Source organism: Pleurodeles waltl, chromosome 6 (genome assembly GCF_031143425.1).
Source record: "Pleurodeles waltl isolate 20211129_DDA chromosome 6, aPleWal1.hap1.20221129, whole genome shotgun sequence".
Classification (NCBI taxonomy): Eukaryota; Metazoa; Chordata; class Amphibia; order Caudata; family Salamandridae; genus Pleurodeles; species Pleurodeles waltl.
The window spans coordinates 1165186678-1165200649 of record NC_090445.1 but is presented as its reverse complement, the minus strand read 5'-3'; the positions used below and the strand labels follow the sequence as shown (position 1 = coordinate 1165200649).

At 43.0% G+C, this 13972-nt stretch overlaps 1 protein-coding gene across 1 annotated transcript in view; it reads right to left on the bottom strand.

Annotated features, from left to right (window-relative positions):
- SAR1A (secretion associated Ras related GTPase 1A) overlaps positions 1 to 13972 on the bottom strand; it is a 193870-nt gene that overhangs the window by 50782 nt on the left and 129116 nt on the right. The window contains exon 5 of the mRNA XM_069240378.1: positions 2323 to 2426. Within this exon, the coding sequence (XP_069096479.1) occupies positions 2323 to 2426 (104 nt within the window). The remainder of the gene's footprint in view (positions 1 to 2322; positions 2427 to 13972) is intronic.

Below are 13972 nucleotides of genomic sequence, written 5' to 3'. Positions count from 1 at the left end.
CACCTGCAACTTTTGGTAGTTGATGTGCAGTATTGTCTTCCTGAATGTGCTAGACGAGTGCCACTACTTGAGAAGGAAAGTTCCCACAATATAAGTCTCAAGTCAGCTGGGCCAGTAAAACTCCCACCCTCCCAAAAAACAATTCTCATAGCTGATGGTCTGTGCACAAGCTTGGGAGGATAACTTTGCCCAAACGCCTTCCTTTTAGAATGAAGGCACCACTATAGTAACCCCACTCGCAAACTGACTCGAGCCACCAAGAACATGCAGGAAGCCAGGAGGTCTTCTGGACTCACCCTGTAACACTGTCACATACATAACTAAGGCCACAGTCTGACGGACACTAAAGCCTCCTCCTTGGAAAGAGAAACCACCTTTCCATGAGCTATTCTCAGGACGGGACTAACCTAAACACTGTAAGCATAACAGGACCCACTGTAATCTTATTGGAGGACATAGGGAGGCATCGGTTATGATTTAATGAAAAGGAAAATGTGGATTAGCAGGACTTCATGAAAAGCTGGTTAAAATGATTTTTTTGCTCTTTCAATTAATTTTTTTAAGGCTGCAGCACTCGACGAGGGTCCTGGCCTACCCGTTCTGAGACGGTTAGTGCAGTACGTATGCAATCACTTGTCTAAGAAGGTGGTGCACAAGTTGTTGACAACCTGCATCGTAGCAGAGTGGAAAGATGCTACCTGGAACACTGAGAACCGCCTATATAGGGAGGATAAACACAGGGACAAGCAGGAGGTAATCCAACATCCCCCACTGTACCTTTTAAGAGCTACCAGTATCTTTTTTGAGGACATGTGGGATCCTGGTATTAAGTCCTACCCTGAAGAGGTCTTTCCATTCTCCCTCAAACTATGGTCCGAGAGCTCATTCTAAGAAGGTGTACATTAAGGCAAGGCATTCAGAGGAACACAATATAATATTCTGAAATATATAAACAAAAAAAAAGGCAATGAAACCGACAAGAATTCCTTCTGTGTTAGGTCAATTAAGCACAGTAGATTTTTAAGTTTTTAAAGAATAATGCATCAGCAAGAACACTGCTCTGATTTAAGGAGCTGAACACTGAGCCTACTTACACTCTTCAATACTTTAGGCACATCCTACAATTTTACCATCAAAATTATTAAATGACTGTAAATACAGAGATTTACCCTAAAAGAAATGCTTTCATGTACACATTAGTAAGGTGCTAGCTTCTACTTTTTCCAAACAGAAATACGCAATTTTTACATGTTTTAGTTTAATTTATCTGCTAATAATTGAATTTGCAATCACACAAAATTACTTTGATGGCACAATACATAAATCATAATATTGCACTGAGGAATACAAGTTCATAAAAAATTAAACTATTTTAAAAAACAGAACATTTAAGATGCATGTTCTTAAAAAAAAAAAAAAAAAATCCATACAACAGAATGAAAAAAGCACAATCTTTAATTTGCTTTTCAAGGAAACGTGACTAGCCTTTATCTACCTACAGAATAAGTCACATATCATTCCTTAACAGGAACCTACATCATCCAGGTTTAAGGACTCCAGATGACTAGAGAAGAGCTACCACTATTACCAGTGGAGCGTGACTAGAGACTGTCTAAATAAGGTGAGATCTGAACTCTTTGTAGAGAAAGCCAGTCAACCCTTGCGGTTCAAAAACGTCATACTATGCAGCAAACACTCTTCCATTTTTTCTGTTTAGAATAAGGATAGACTTTTACAAGAAATCCTTCACATACATTCTACCAATGAATCCCACCTTTAGAAATAGGACAATAATAGTGTGAAGGGGAACCAATAGTTAATCGAACTGCTGTGCTTAATATTATATGTGAGGAAACATTACATCACCACATTTCTGGGTACATAATCTCGAAAAGGTTTTTTTCTTGAGGCAGAAGGACAAGGCACATTTGTATGATATTTTAGCTGGCCTGATAAAAGCCATTATCATCTCTACAGGATTTGCTGACATTTTGCCCTGGGGCAAACAAGACACACCCTTGACGGTGGTGTTTGCTCCAAGGCGATTGCTGTTTTTGTCTTCATTATATGTCTTTTTTAAGGTGTGCCTATATCCCAGAGCTCCAGCACCCTGCCAATGGGAATTTCGGCACTCTCAATTGCAATGCTATTTAACTAGGCACTGCAGGCGGTAAAATGTCTCTAAGAGAGAGGAAAAACCAAACAAAAAAAAACAAGTCCAAATACACCACTACAGAATCTATTTTATCCTGGACTAAGGCAACAGTTATACGTAGTAGAATCTGGTTTAGAAAATAACACATTTTCATCAATTATACATACATTAAGCTCAACTTTGGATTCCATGAGACGCTGAAGGTCTGCACAGTCAACCAGAAAGACTATTCCATTAATAGCAGGTAGATAATTCTTCCACACCCGTCGGGCTACAAAGGAAAGAAGAACAAACACTTGATTACCTGACGTAAAGGCAATAGCCATTGTATGATTGGGTGAGAGGTAGCAAAAACACAAGGCTTTTCAACATGAAGTAATTCTGTAGTTATGTGCTTCTGCTCCTGCAATCATCTAAGAAAGCATAGAGGAAGCCTACTGGCAACACTTTTACAGATGGAGTCTGACAATTACAGTATGTGCTAAACTATCCTACCCTTTGTGACAAATTAAAATATACTCAATGCAATATAAAGTCAGATGGGGTCCCAAAGGTAAGGTGGCAAAGGTCGCCATAGATCCACAGGAGTTCATCAGAGCTTTATGACCAAGTATTGAAACGCATATTCTAATCAATGTTGATAATCTCAGTTCCTCACATCCACCTGAATCTATCACGTAGACCAGCCCTCTTGTGATCATATCAGAACTGGTGATTAGATTAAATCCTACTAAAAACCTGGTGCCAAGAACATAGTTTACTATATGCCCTATGTAGGGTTCCAACAATGAGTTATCAACACCAACTAAAAAAACTAAAAAATACAAAATAAAAAATAAAAAAAACACAGAAGTTCAACTGTGAGGAAACGTATTTTGCACATTATAAGACTTTTAGAAACCACGGAGAGTTCCGCACCATAATGAGTGTGAGCAATGTGGTTTATTATATACCGTGGTTGTGCAACCTCACTGTGTAATAAAGGCATAATTCCATATTGGGTCCAGTCAAGTTTGTTTGTGAAACCTTAACTCAGGTCTGGGAAGCTGTAGCTCAGCAGTCAGCCTTTATCAAAGGAACAAGTGTAAAGCATTAAGAAGCACCAAAATAGTTAAATAAAAAGATAACACCAACACAATACAGATCTGGAAAACAAGTCATAAAAATAGGTTGGATTTTTATATATTTTAATAGAAACCTCAACAACAAAAATCCAGAGGGTTCCATAGATCTGAATTTTTAAGAAACAAATAACTGCTATTCACTAATACAATAAATCATTGTAATCTACTGCGACTCGTCGTTTAGGCTTAGCCACAAAAAGTGATTTGGAAAAACCTAGATGGGCACTCTTATGGGGACCAATTTGGATCGAGAGCACAGGGATCAGGCAGTTCCAGCTGAACAGTTACCTAGTAGTTTACATTGTCTTCAGTCCAGTTCCATGTCCTATGAGCAAACTGCCATAGTAGTCAATGGAGTGAGCCGGATGCAAAGAATAAAGGATGATGAAGATGTTCAAGGATCCTGAGACAGTGTTGGGGGTTCTTTCTGTTGCCATCTCTAGCTCCACAAGCAATGGGGGTCAACTTTGACCTCAGGGGTCAATGTTCCACCATTTTCGGGTGAAGTCCGGCACAAAACAAGCTGCCACTGGTCTGCAGTTACAGGAAGACCTGTGGTTACCTTCAACTTCTGTACTGGGTGACCAAACTGCCCTCTGGCGACTCTCCGGGGTCTTGTAGATTCGAGTGCAACGTTTGAGGGTCGGGACTCAGTATCCAGCGTCAACCAGGCTTATTGGTGATGGGCGCTCAAAGGAGCAGGCTTCTCAGTTTTTATGGCCCTGTGGTTGTAACAAAGTAAGCCAAATGTCTGTGTCTTGCTGACGACTTGTTCACTAGCAGATTCCCACAAGCACAGTTCTTTCTTTGCTAGCCCAAGAAGCAGCAGGTGCAATCCAGCCTTTCGTGCAACCTTGTTTTGCTGGGTCCAAGGAATGGCAGGGCAGTCCTATGGTCCTCTCTCCAGTCCAGATGTGATCTGAGGTCTGGGTGCCACTGCTGCCACTACGAGTCAAGAGTGACGTGATAACTGACCAGCCGAAGGGTTACCAGGTCCCCATTGCCTAAAGACAACTTTTTATGAAGTGTAACACCTAGCTAGTCTAGAGTACACTATTCTGCTCATTCTCAACGTTACAGAACCCATATCCTGGTGTGTGAAGCACCCTAGCTCAACCCGGAGGTGTGACTGCTGTGAAGTTATATGCCCTCTGAAAAACTGGTTTGACCATAGCTTCTTCCTCTCTGTCCGAGATGCCAGCCTGTCTGCTCAAACATAAGAGCAGTATCACTTATCTGTGTATACCATTTGCCAAAGTTAAATTTAATGTAAAAGTTTGTTTGATAACTTGAAGTTCCATATTTAGTAGTCCCATTTGGAAATTAGCACAGCTGCATTGTCAGTTTGTAATCCCGGTCTTGCCAATGGAGCTACTAGCCTTTCTTGCTCCTTTAATGAGGGAGGTTACAGTTACGTAGAATCATTAAGTAATAGGTACGGTTAAATGGCAATTTACAACTTGTATTTGGATGAATTTTTTTTTCCAAAACTTCCAGGGGTGAATTAGCAGATAAAAATGTATTCTCTATTTGGTTGTTTAAACAGCAGTTTTAGTGGTTGACCAACATTTCACCCTAGATTTGTCAAAGGTCCAAGTTGGTATGTCATTTAAATATTAGGGGCGAGTTGTGATGCCAGAAAACGACTAATGAAACAGGAAGGTTTTTTACTGTTGTTACAAGTTTGCATGTATATATTTGTGGGTGGTGATCAGCTAAATCGCCTGGATCAGCTACAATCGCACAGGTGAGTCACTGGAAGATATACACAGAGCCACTAACTGAACTTTATAATAAAAACCAAAGGTATCTGCTTTCCTGCCAATGACCAGGATTACTTTCATTCGGACCCCACCCTGCCTCCAAACACACAAACCATAGTTGGTGTTTTGCTAACTTCCCACATTACTCTCTTGGTAACCTTTGCTTCCTACCAAATACACAAAATATACTTGGTGTTTTATTAGTCTTTCATACCACCCTTGATAACATTCTCCGATGTATCCTATTATGTGGAATAAAAACCGTAGTAATTGGCATCCAGCCATCCTAACCCACCTCCTGTGCACTCCTGCCACAATAAAATATTTGCTTCCCAGTTGAGCTGCGTAGTCAGACATAGCTCAGACAAAAATATTGGGTGTGCTTAAAATGTTTCCACTGAGAAAATACAAAGGTTACAGGGACGTGATAGTTAGGTTCTGAATTTACGTGCACAAAACCACAGAAATTCAGCAACTATAGTTATGGTTAACTCAAGTAACAACTTGCACCACTGCCATGCACAGTTTTCTCATCGATTTTATTGCAAACATTCAGTGATAACATCAATGACGCCATAGAAGGTGTCATCGATGATATAATATGTGAAGTAATTAGCTGTGCAAGCTAAAGCTGCTAGTTATAGTTAACTTAGGGCAGGAGGGCCGAAGCTGAATACGTACACACTGAAACAAGAGCAGGAAACAAGTAGAAAAGAATAATAAAAAACAATTAAAAAATAGTCTCATAAAACCAACATAAAAAAAGAACCAGAGCATAAACATACAGTACTTGGGCTGTGCTCCATGGAGGAAAAAAAAGAACATAAGGAGGGATAAAGAGGAAGTATTCACTGCTAGCAATCAGACATTTTAAAAGGACAATCCAAAGGACGAATTAATAGCAATGGGCTCGATTTAAGCCCACAAAGTGTACACAACAAGTTTCAAAGGCTCGACTAAAAATGCTTAATGTTCAGAGCCAGCAATCTGTGCTTCCCTGTTTGCTTTGTAGGTTCCTCTGAGAATGTTTTTTTTCCCCCATCAATTCCAGATATTTTGATTTTACAGGAGTCTGGATCCTGCTAAACTGTGCCAATTGCATGCGCCATTCGAAAAATATGAGAAACATTTTTAAAAATAAATTAAGATGTTTTACCTTTTCATAAGACAGTTATAAAATGCACACAAATGGCACAAGTTGCCAAAAAGGTAAAGTTCTAAATCTAAGCAGAAGAGAGGATTATTTACTTACATTACGAGAAAAACTTAACAAGGGCTAAATCATGGCAAGCAACTCAGGCCAATCATTTTGAGCAAAAGTTTATTTTGCTTATACAACCCGCACTGCAAAACGTAATTGCTTCTAGGTTCAACAGGTTATAGCTGAAATGCATAACATGAGTCTATCCACATCTACAATACAAGAGGGAAGAAGATTTATGATCGCAGAGACAGCAACAGATCAGAGGGCATAAGCAATGTTTACATAACAACATACAGGAAAGGAATAATTGGGTTGGAGAAACAATACACTATGTAAGTGAGGCAAAAGAAACTGCAAATACACAGGGAAGGAGCATAATGGGAAATGAAAAGGGTAGTCAGGAAAAGGGTTGGCACAGCCATCAGGGTTCCAATAGGTTTTGCCTTTCTTGGAAATTACAGCATGGCTGCCTCTTCAGCAGTGGGTCTGGGGCAATGAGGCAACAAGCGGAGGATTGCAATGGCAGGCCCCTGGTTTCAGAGATGACTGTCCACTCAAACACAGACCTTTGACAAACGTCTAACTCTCTTCTGTGCAGCTTCAGTGAGAACTCAATAGCAGCAACTATACTGTAGTTGTCAGCAGCATTGGTCATGTTGCGCCTGACTATGGCAGAGACATGACTGATCCTTCCACACAGCAGCTGGTGCTAGAGCAGTGCAGCTATGCTGGACCAGACACCTAATCTGTTCTCGCAGAAGGAGGTGGATTTTTCCAATGAAATGAAGCAGGTAGAACACCCCACAGCATGACTGTGGATTGTATCCAGAATGAGCAGCACGAGGAAGGAATCTAAGCATTGAAAGTTCATTTTCTGAAGTTCTCTATTCAAGTTTGAACGGGATCGCATTTTGAAGCCTAGAAATGTCTGAGAAAAATTATAAACACAGGATCAATTAGGAGAGATGGCATTTCTCTACCTTCAACCCTAGCCTTTAGATGGAGGACACAGAGGAACAAGAAGAGAAAGGCATGGATCCAACCTTAAGTCACCGGGTAATAACAACAATGGTTAAAGACTTAACCCTTTGACGGCCAGGGTGTCTATGACTTACTTGTACATCAAAAGAGTCAAAACAGCCAACTAACACAAATAATCTGAAATATCCTCGTTAGAGCAGGCCAATGAAGAAATAAAAGAACAGGTAACGATAACAAAGGTGGTGGGCTGCTTAGATCAAGTCTCCATTTTGGAATTCAAGAGACTGACAACAAAGCCAAATGAATCACTCTGAAAGAATTGCCATTTCCTATCAGCCACAATACGTCCAAACACTTAACGAACAAGGTGAGGGCAGTTAGACCGTCAGCTAATTAGTGCCTACAATTTCAGCGATTCAGAACATTGGAAAGGTATTATGCCAATGTTTTTACAAATATATGTCAAAATTGTGTTGGCCTCAAAGGCCAAGTATAACCCTTGACTTCCAAGCCAAAAGTTAAAAATAAATAACTCAAAAGTTTTCTTTATAGCAATGAATCTAACTTATTCTTTATCCTTTTATGTAATCAACAATTTCAGAATAGTTATGCAAGAATGACAAAAAGTAATATAAATATGGATTCTAAAGAAATTCTAAATACAATATGTGCTCCTAGAGTGACGGCGCAGTGTAGGTGAATAATGGGATTAAGATGCCAGTGTTATATACAGTAAAAAAATGTGATCTAAAACTTCATAATCTTCATAGAGACCCCTATAATGCAGGTATCTAGAAGTCACTATTTGTTTTGACAGGAATCCACATCTAATTTTGTTGAAGTTTCAACCCAGCATATGAGAGCAAATCATTAATGGGTCATCATCAGGACAGATAGTATTTTAATAGGAAGCACCTATAATAAATGAAAAGTCTTACGTAAGTCCCATGCTTCTCTTCTAGTAATCATCTATTCTCAACCATTTTGATTTTGCATAGCGGCACAGCTTAAGCCTTGTTACATGACTTCAATGCAGCACCTCTGCAACTCTTGTAGGAAGTTGGCTCTGTATATACTATTTCAAAGTAAGAAATAGTGTGCACAGAGTCCAAGGGTTCCCCTTAGAGGTAAGATATTGGCAAAAAGGGATAATTCTAATGCTCTATTTTGTGGTAGTGTGGTTGAGCAGTAGGCTTATCAGAGGGTAGTGTTAAGCATTTGTTGTACACACACAGGCAATAAATGAGGAACACACACTCAAAGACTGATTCCAGGCCAATAGGTTTTTAAATAGAAAAATATATTTTCTTAGTTTATTTTAAGAACCACAGGCTCAAGATTTACAAGTAATACTTCAAATGAAAGGTATTTCACTTAGGTACTCTAGGAACTTTGAATAATCACAATGTCATGTACAGTCTTGGTAAAAATGGCAATAAGCTATTTTAAAAAGTGGATACTGCAAAAATCAACAGTCCCTGGGGGAGGTAAGTAGAGGTTAAGTTTACAGGTAAGTAAAACAATTACAAGCCTCAAAGTTAGGTCCAAGGTAGCCCACTGTTGGGGGTTCAAGGCAACCCCAAAGTTCCCACAACAGCAGCTCAGGGCCGGTCAGGTGCAGAGGTCAAAGAGGTGCCCAAAACACACAGGCTTCAATGGAGAAGAGTGGTGCCCCGGTTCCAGTCTGCCAGCAGGTAAGTACCTGCGTCCTCGGGGGGGCAGACCAGGGGGGTTTTGTAGGGCACCGGGGGGGGGGGGTGGGGGGACACAAGCAGGCACAGAAAGTACACCCTCAGCTGCACAGGGGCGGCCGGGTGCAGAGTGCAAACAGGCGTCGGGTTTTAGATAGGAAGTAAATGGGGAGACCCGGGGGTCTCTTCAACGATCCAGGCAGGCACAGGGGGGGCTCCTCGGGGTAGCCACCACCTGGGCTAGGCAGAGGGTCGCCTGGGGGGGTCACTCCTGCAATGGAGTTCGGTTCCTTCAGGTCCTGGGGGCTGCGGGTGCAGTGTTGGTTCCAGGCATCTGGTTCCTTGTTACAGGCAGTCGCAGTCAGGGGGAGCCTCTGGATTTCCTCTGCAGGCGTCGCTGTAGGGGCTCAGGAGGGTCGTCTCTGGCTACTCACGGGTTGCAGTCGCCGGGGAGTCCTCCCTGAAGTGCTGGTTTTCCGCAGGTCGAGCCGGGGGCGTCGGGTGCAGATTGGAAATTCTCACGCTTCCGGTGGGAAACGTGAAGTCTTTAAAGTTGTTTCTTTGTTGCAAGAAAGTTGCAGGTTGTTGAACCGGGCCGCTGTTCATGGGAGTTTCTTGGTCCTTGGTTGCAGGGCAGTCCTCCTGAGGCTTCAGAGGTCGCTGGTTCCTGGTGGATACGTTGCTGTTGCAGTTCTTTTCGAAGTGGGGAGACAGGCCGGTAGGGCTGGGGCCAAAGCAGTTGTCATCTCCGTCTTCACTGCAGGGCTTCAGGTCAGCAGTCCTTGTAAGGTTGCAGGAATATAGTTTCCTAGGTTCAGGGGAGCCCCTAAATACTGAATTTAGGTGAGTGTTTAGGTCTAGGAGGGAAGTAGCCAATGGCTACTGTCCTTGAGGGTGGCTACACCCTCTTTGTGCCTTCTCCCTGTGGGGAGGGGGGCACATCCCTAATCCTATTGGGGGAATCCTCCATCCACAAGATGGAGGATTTATAAAAGTAAGGGTCACCTCCGCTCAGGACACCTTAGGGGTTGTCCTGACTGGTGGGTGACTCCTCATTGTTTTTCTAATTATCTCCTCCAGCCTTTCCACCAAAAGTGGGGGCAGTGTTCGGAGGGGCGGGCATCTCCACTAGTTGGGATGCCCTGTGGTGCTGTAACAAAAGGGGTGAGCCTTTGAGGCTCACCGCCAGGTGTTACAGTTCAACCAGTACAGGCTTTGTTCCTGGCCACAGATTGACAAAGGCACTCTCCCCATGTGGCCAGCAACATGTCTGGTGTGTGGCAGGCTGGCAGAAACTAGTCAGTCTACACTGGAAGTCAGGTATGTTTTCAGGGGGCATCTCTAAGATGTCCTCTGGGTGTATTTTACAATAAATTGCACACTGGCATCAGTGTCCATTTATTGTGCTGAGAAGTTTGATACCAAACTTCCCAGTTTTCAGTGTAGCCATTATGGTACTGTGGAGTTCGTGTATGACAGACTTGCAGACCATATACTCTTATGGCTTCCCTGCACTTACAATGTTTAAGGTTTTGCTTAACCACTGTAGGGGCATAGTGCTCGTGCACATATGCCCTCACCTGTGGTATAGTGCACCCTGTCTTAGGGCTGTAAGGCCTGCTAGAGGGGTGACTTACCTATGCCACAGGCAGTGTGAGGTTGGCATGGCACTCTGATGGGAGTGCCATGTCGACTTAGTCATTTTCTCCCCACCAGCACACACAAGCTGAGAGGCAGTGTGCATGTGCCGAGTGAGGGGTCCCTAGCGTGGCATAAGTCATGCTGCAGCCCTTAGAGACCTTCTCTGGCATCAGGGCCCTTGGTACCAGGGCTACCAGTTACAAGGGACTTACCTGAGTGGCCAGGGTTGTGCCAATTGTGGAGACAAAGGTACAGTTTAGGGAAAGAACACTGGTGCTGGGGCCTGGTTAGCAGGGTCCAAGCACACTTTCAAGTTATAACTTAGCATCAGCAAAGGCAAAAAGTCAGGGGGTAACCATGCCAAGGAGGCATTTCCTTACAATTCTGCTTTATCGTAATCTATAATTCATTGCAAAATTTTTCCACATACTCTATGTCAAAACACCTCAATGATCACAGAAGTTAAAATAATTAATTTGCATTAAAATATTTGACAGGCAAGATGGTGCTTGCGTAGTTGACTGCTTGCCGCCCCCCCCCCCCGGTGCCGTACGGATGAACGCCTCACAATAGAGGAAGCGTGGACATGTAGCTGAGGAAGCGCTGATCGCGCTTGGGGCTGAAGTCACTTTGTCCCCTTCTCTCTGGCCTGTCTGGGTAACCTGAAATGCGGGACAGACACCGGGGACTGTGGGGGCTCCGAGAAGTTAAACGTGATCTCAGCGAGAGGAGATGCACTTGACACGGCCCAGGATCAGAGAACAGGACGCAACTGGAGAAGGCAAATCCATCAGGTACCCTGTGGAAGCAGAGTGTGAGAGAGAGAGAGAGAGAGAGAGACTATGGCTCTACGAATGTTGCATAGAGGCGCCAGGATGGTGGAATATTAATGTAGACTGTGCTGTGCAATAAATATGTGCCTGAGAGGGCAAGGATTGGTCCCTTAGGAAACATTGTGTGGACATTAACTGGACCATTGAGGAACACTCATTTGCATAATAAGAGGAGCAGAGCACTGACACAAGGTAATAAGAAGGGTTGGCAAGTTAACTGGAGCCTGGTCCCGGATTGGGAAGGTGGAAATGGCGCCTAAAAATATACAAAATGGTAGAGACAAAATGGAGGGGGGGCTCATCAGACATGCACAGTGATGGATAGCAGTGAGGGAGGCTCGGCAGATAGGTGCTCTACTATTGGGGCGACTAAATTGAATAGTAAAGTAGATGGTAGGACTGTATTAAATGTGTCTGGCATGATTAAGGCGACTCTGCCTGAACACAAGGTAAAGGGCAGAACGCAGCCAGATATTACAAACTTTGACCATCAGAGGGAAAGAGTGGCAAATCAAACCCTACACTCCCTATTAAGGGCACGCCAATGTGAATAAGGGAGGATCCAGAGGTAATAGTCCACAGAGAGGAGCTCCCACAAGCTAATATTGGGACCCCAGAGAGTAATCTGGACTCCAACATGCCTCATGTATGTGGGGGGAGTCAACCAGAGAAAACTGGGAGCCTGAAGGGGCAGATTGAGCAGCCTGAAGCAATCACCAGGATACCCATTAAAGTAAGCATGCAAACACAAATGGAGTGTTATAAAAAGGATTCTCAAGATATTCATGATGACAGTATTGTCGTGCCCCCAGAACCCCACATTAGGAAAGGGGACAAATTAAATCTAGCATGCAACGAAGCTGTGAGAAATATGGAAGTGGGGACTAGCAAAGCTGGAAGGGGCCAAAAAACATAAAAACAGACTGGTCTAAGGATGGTGGAGAAAGTTGTTACTGATTAACTGAGGATTCGGAGGCGATTAGTAGTGGCTGTAATCAGAGCAAGGTTGAAGAGAGTATATCTTCAAGGTCCGAGAGTTTATCATCGGCAGGAGACCTCACAGTAAAACTGCAGCAGCGACACCGTAGACACAAAGTCAAGAACTGGATCAATAGATGGAACAGACGTCCCAGGACGGAGAGCCGCTACTATTGAATGGGACTACTCAGAAATCAGATTATCGAGCCCAGAAAATGACTCTGAGGTTGTCCTGCCCTCAAACGCTGACGTAGGAGAAAATAGCTTGAGTGTGCCTATCAATAATACTGTCAGTACAGACACAAAAATGTTACAATTGCTATACGGCACAATAAAGGAACTACAAACGGAAACATGGACAGAGTCAAAGAGCCCAGATAGCCCGTAAGCAACTGCAGGTTACGGTGCGAAAAGTAGCAAAAGGGGGTGGGAAAATAGAAGAAAAGCTAAACACAATGGAGAACAGAACCTCTGCAGTAGAGGTGGAGGTTTTGAAAGAGGAGGTGGAAACTCATGGAAGACAATTAACTGATATCATGTGGGAAATGGAGGACTATGAAAATCAGCAGAGAAGAAATAACTTGCGCTTTTTGGATACAGATGAAGGGGCGGAGGGTAACGACATCAGAACATTGATGATTAAGCTCCTACGTAATGCTTTTCCAATGTTTACAAAATGGGACTGGGAGTTGGAAATTCAAAAGGTTCATAGATTTCCACTGGCCAGGCGTGGGGGAGAGCGCACCTCTGAATTTAAACATCCTAGAGCTACACTTTTTTTTTTTTTCATAATTATCTGCTAAGACAAGCTATTTTTTTTTTTTTTTTAAAAGGCCCGTCCGGATGCCCCACGCTGTATTGACAGCGGAGCGAAGATTGAGGCTGCGACAATTAATCAAGGCTTATTAGGACATAGGAGGGGATGCCTACCTGCTGGCCCCAGCACTACTGAAGACAGTGATTAAAGGGAAAATTAGAATCTTTACGTCTGAGATTCAGGTAAAGGAATACTTGATGGAACTGAAATTACAGAATTCGCAGAAAACTGAATAGAGACAAAATTAATCTTATTTGCAATGAGGTAGGGGATAAGTAAATAAACATACATGGTGGAAGCAGGGCTGGGTGGGGGACTGGGGGAATTTGTGGTCGACACTCAGGGACACCATCTTTCAGACCAGCTATGGGGTGGGGGATGGGGAAAAAGGGAAAGGGGTAGGCGGAGGCATGGGAAAAGTAAAAGAAAAGGAGGATTGGAAGATCATGGTTGAAGGACTGAAAGGAGGGGAGGAGAGTGTAAAGGTTGAAATAGGGAGGAAGAAGAGACAAAGAATGTGGAACTATGACACTTGGTATATAAAGATAAAAAGCCAGAAAAGGTAAATTGGTTCTAAATGCTGATAACTGTATGTGCCTAAGGGTAGCAGAAGAGAAACAAGGGGTAAATGGCTAGATTGAGAATTGCATCTAAAAATATATGTGGGTTGAACAGTCCCCGGAAAAGACAAAAGATCGCTGAAGATTTTAACAAAAGTGCTATGGGCAGACATACTGTCTACAAGAGACGCACAGAGTACTGTAATAGATCTATTTTGAACTCTC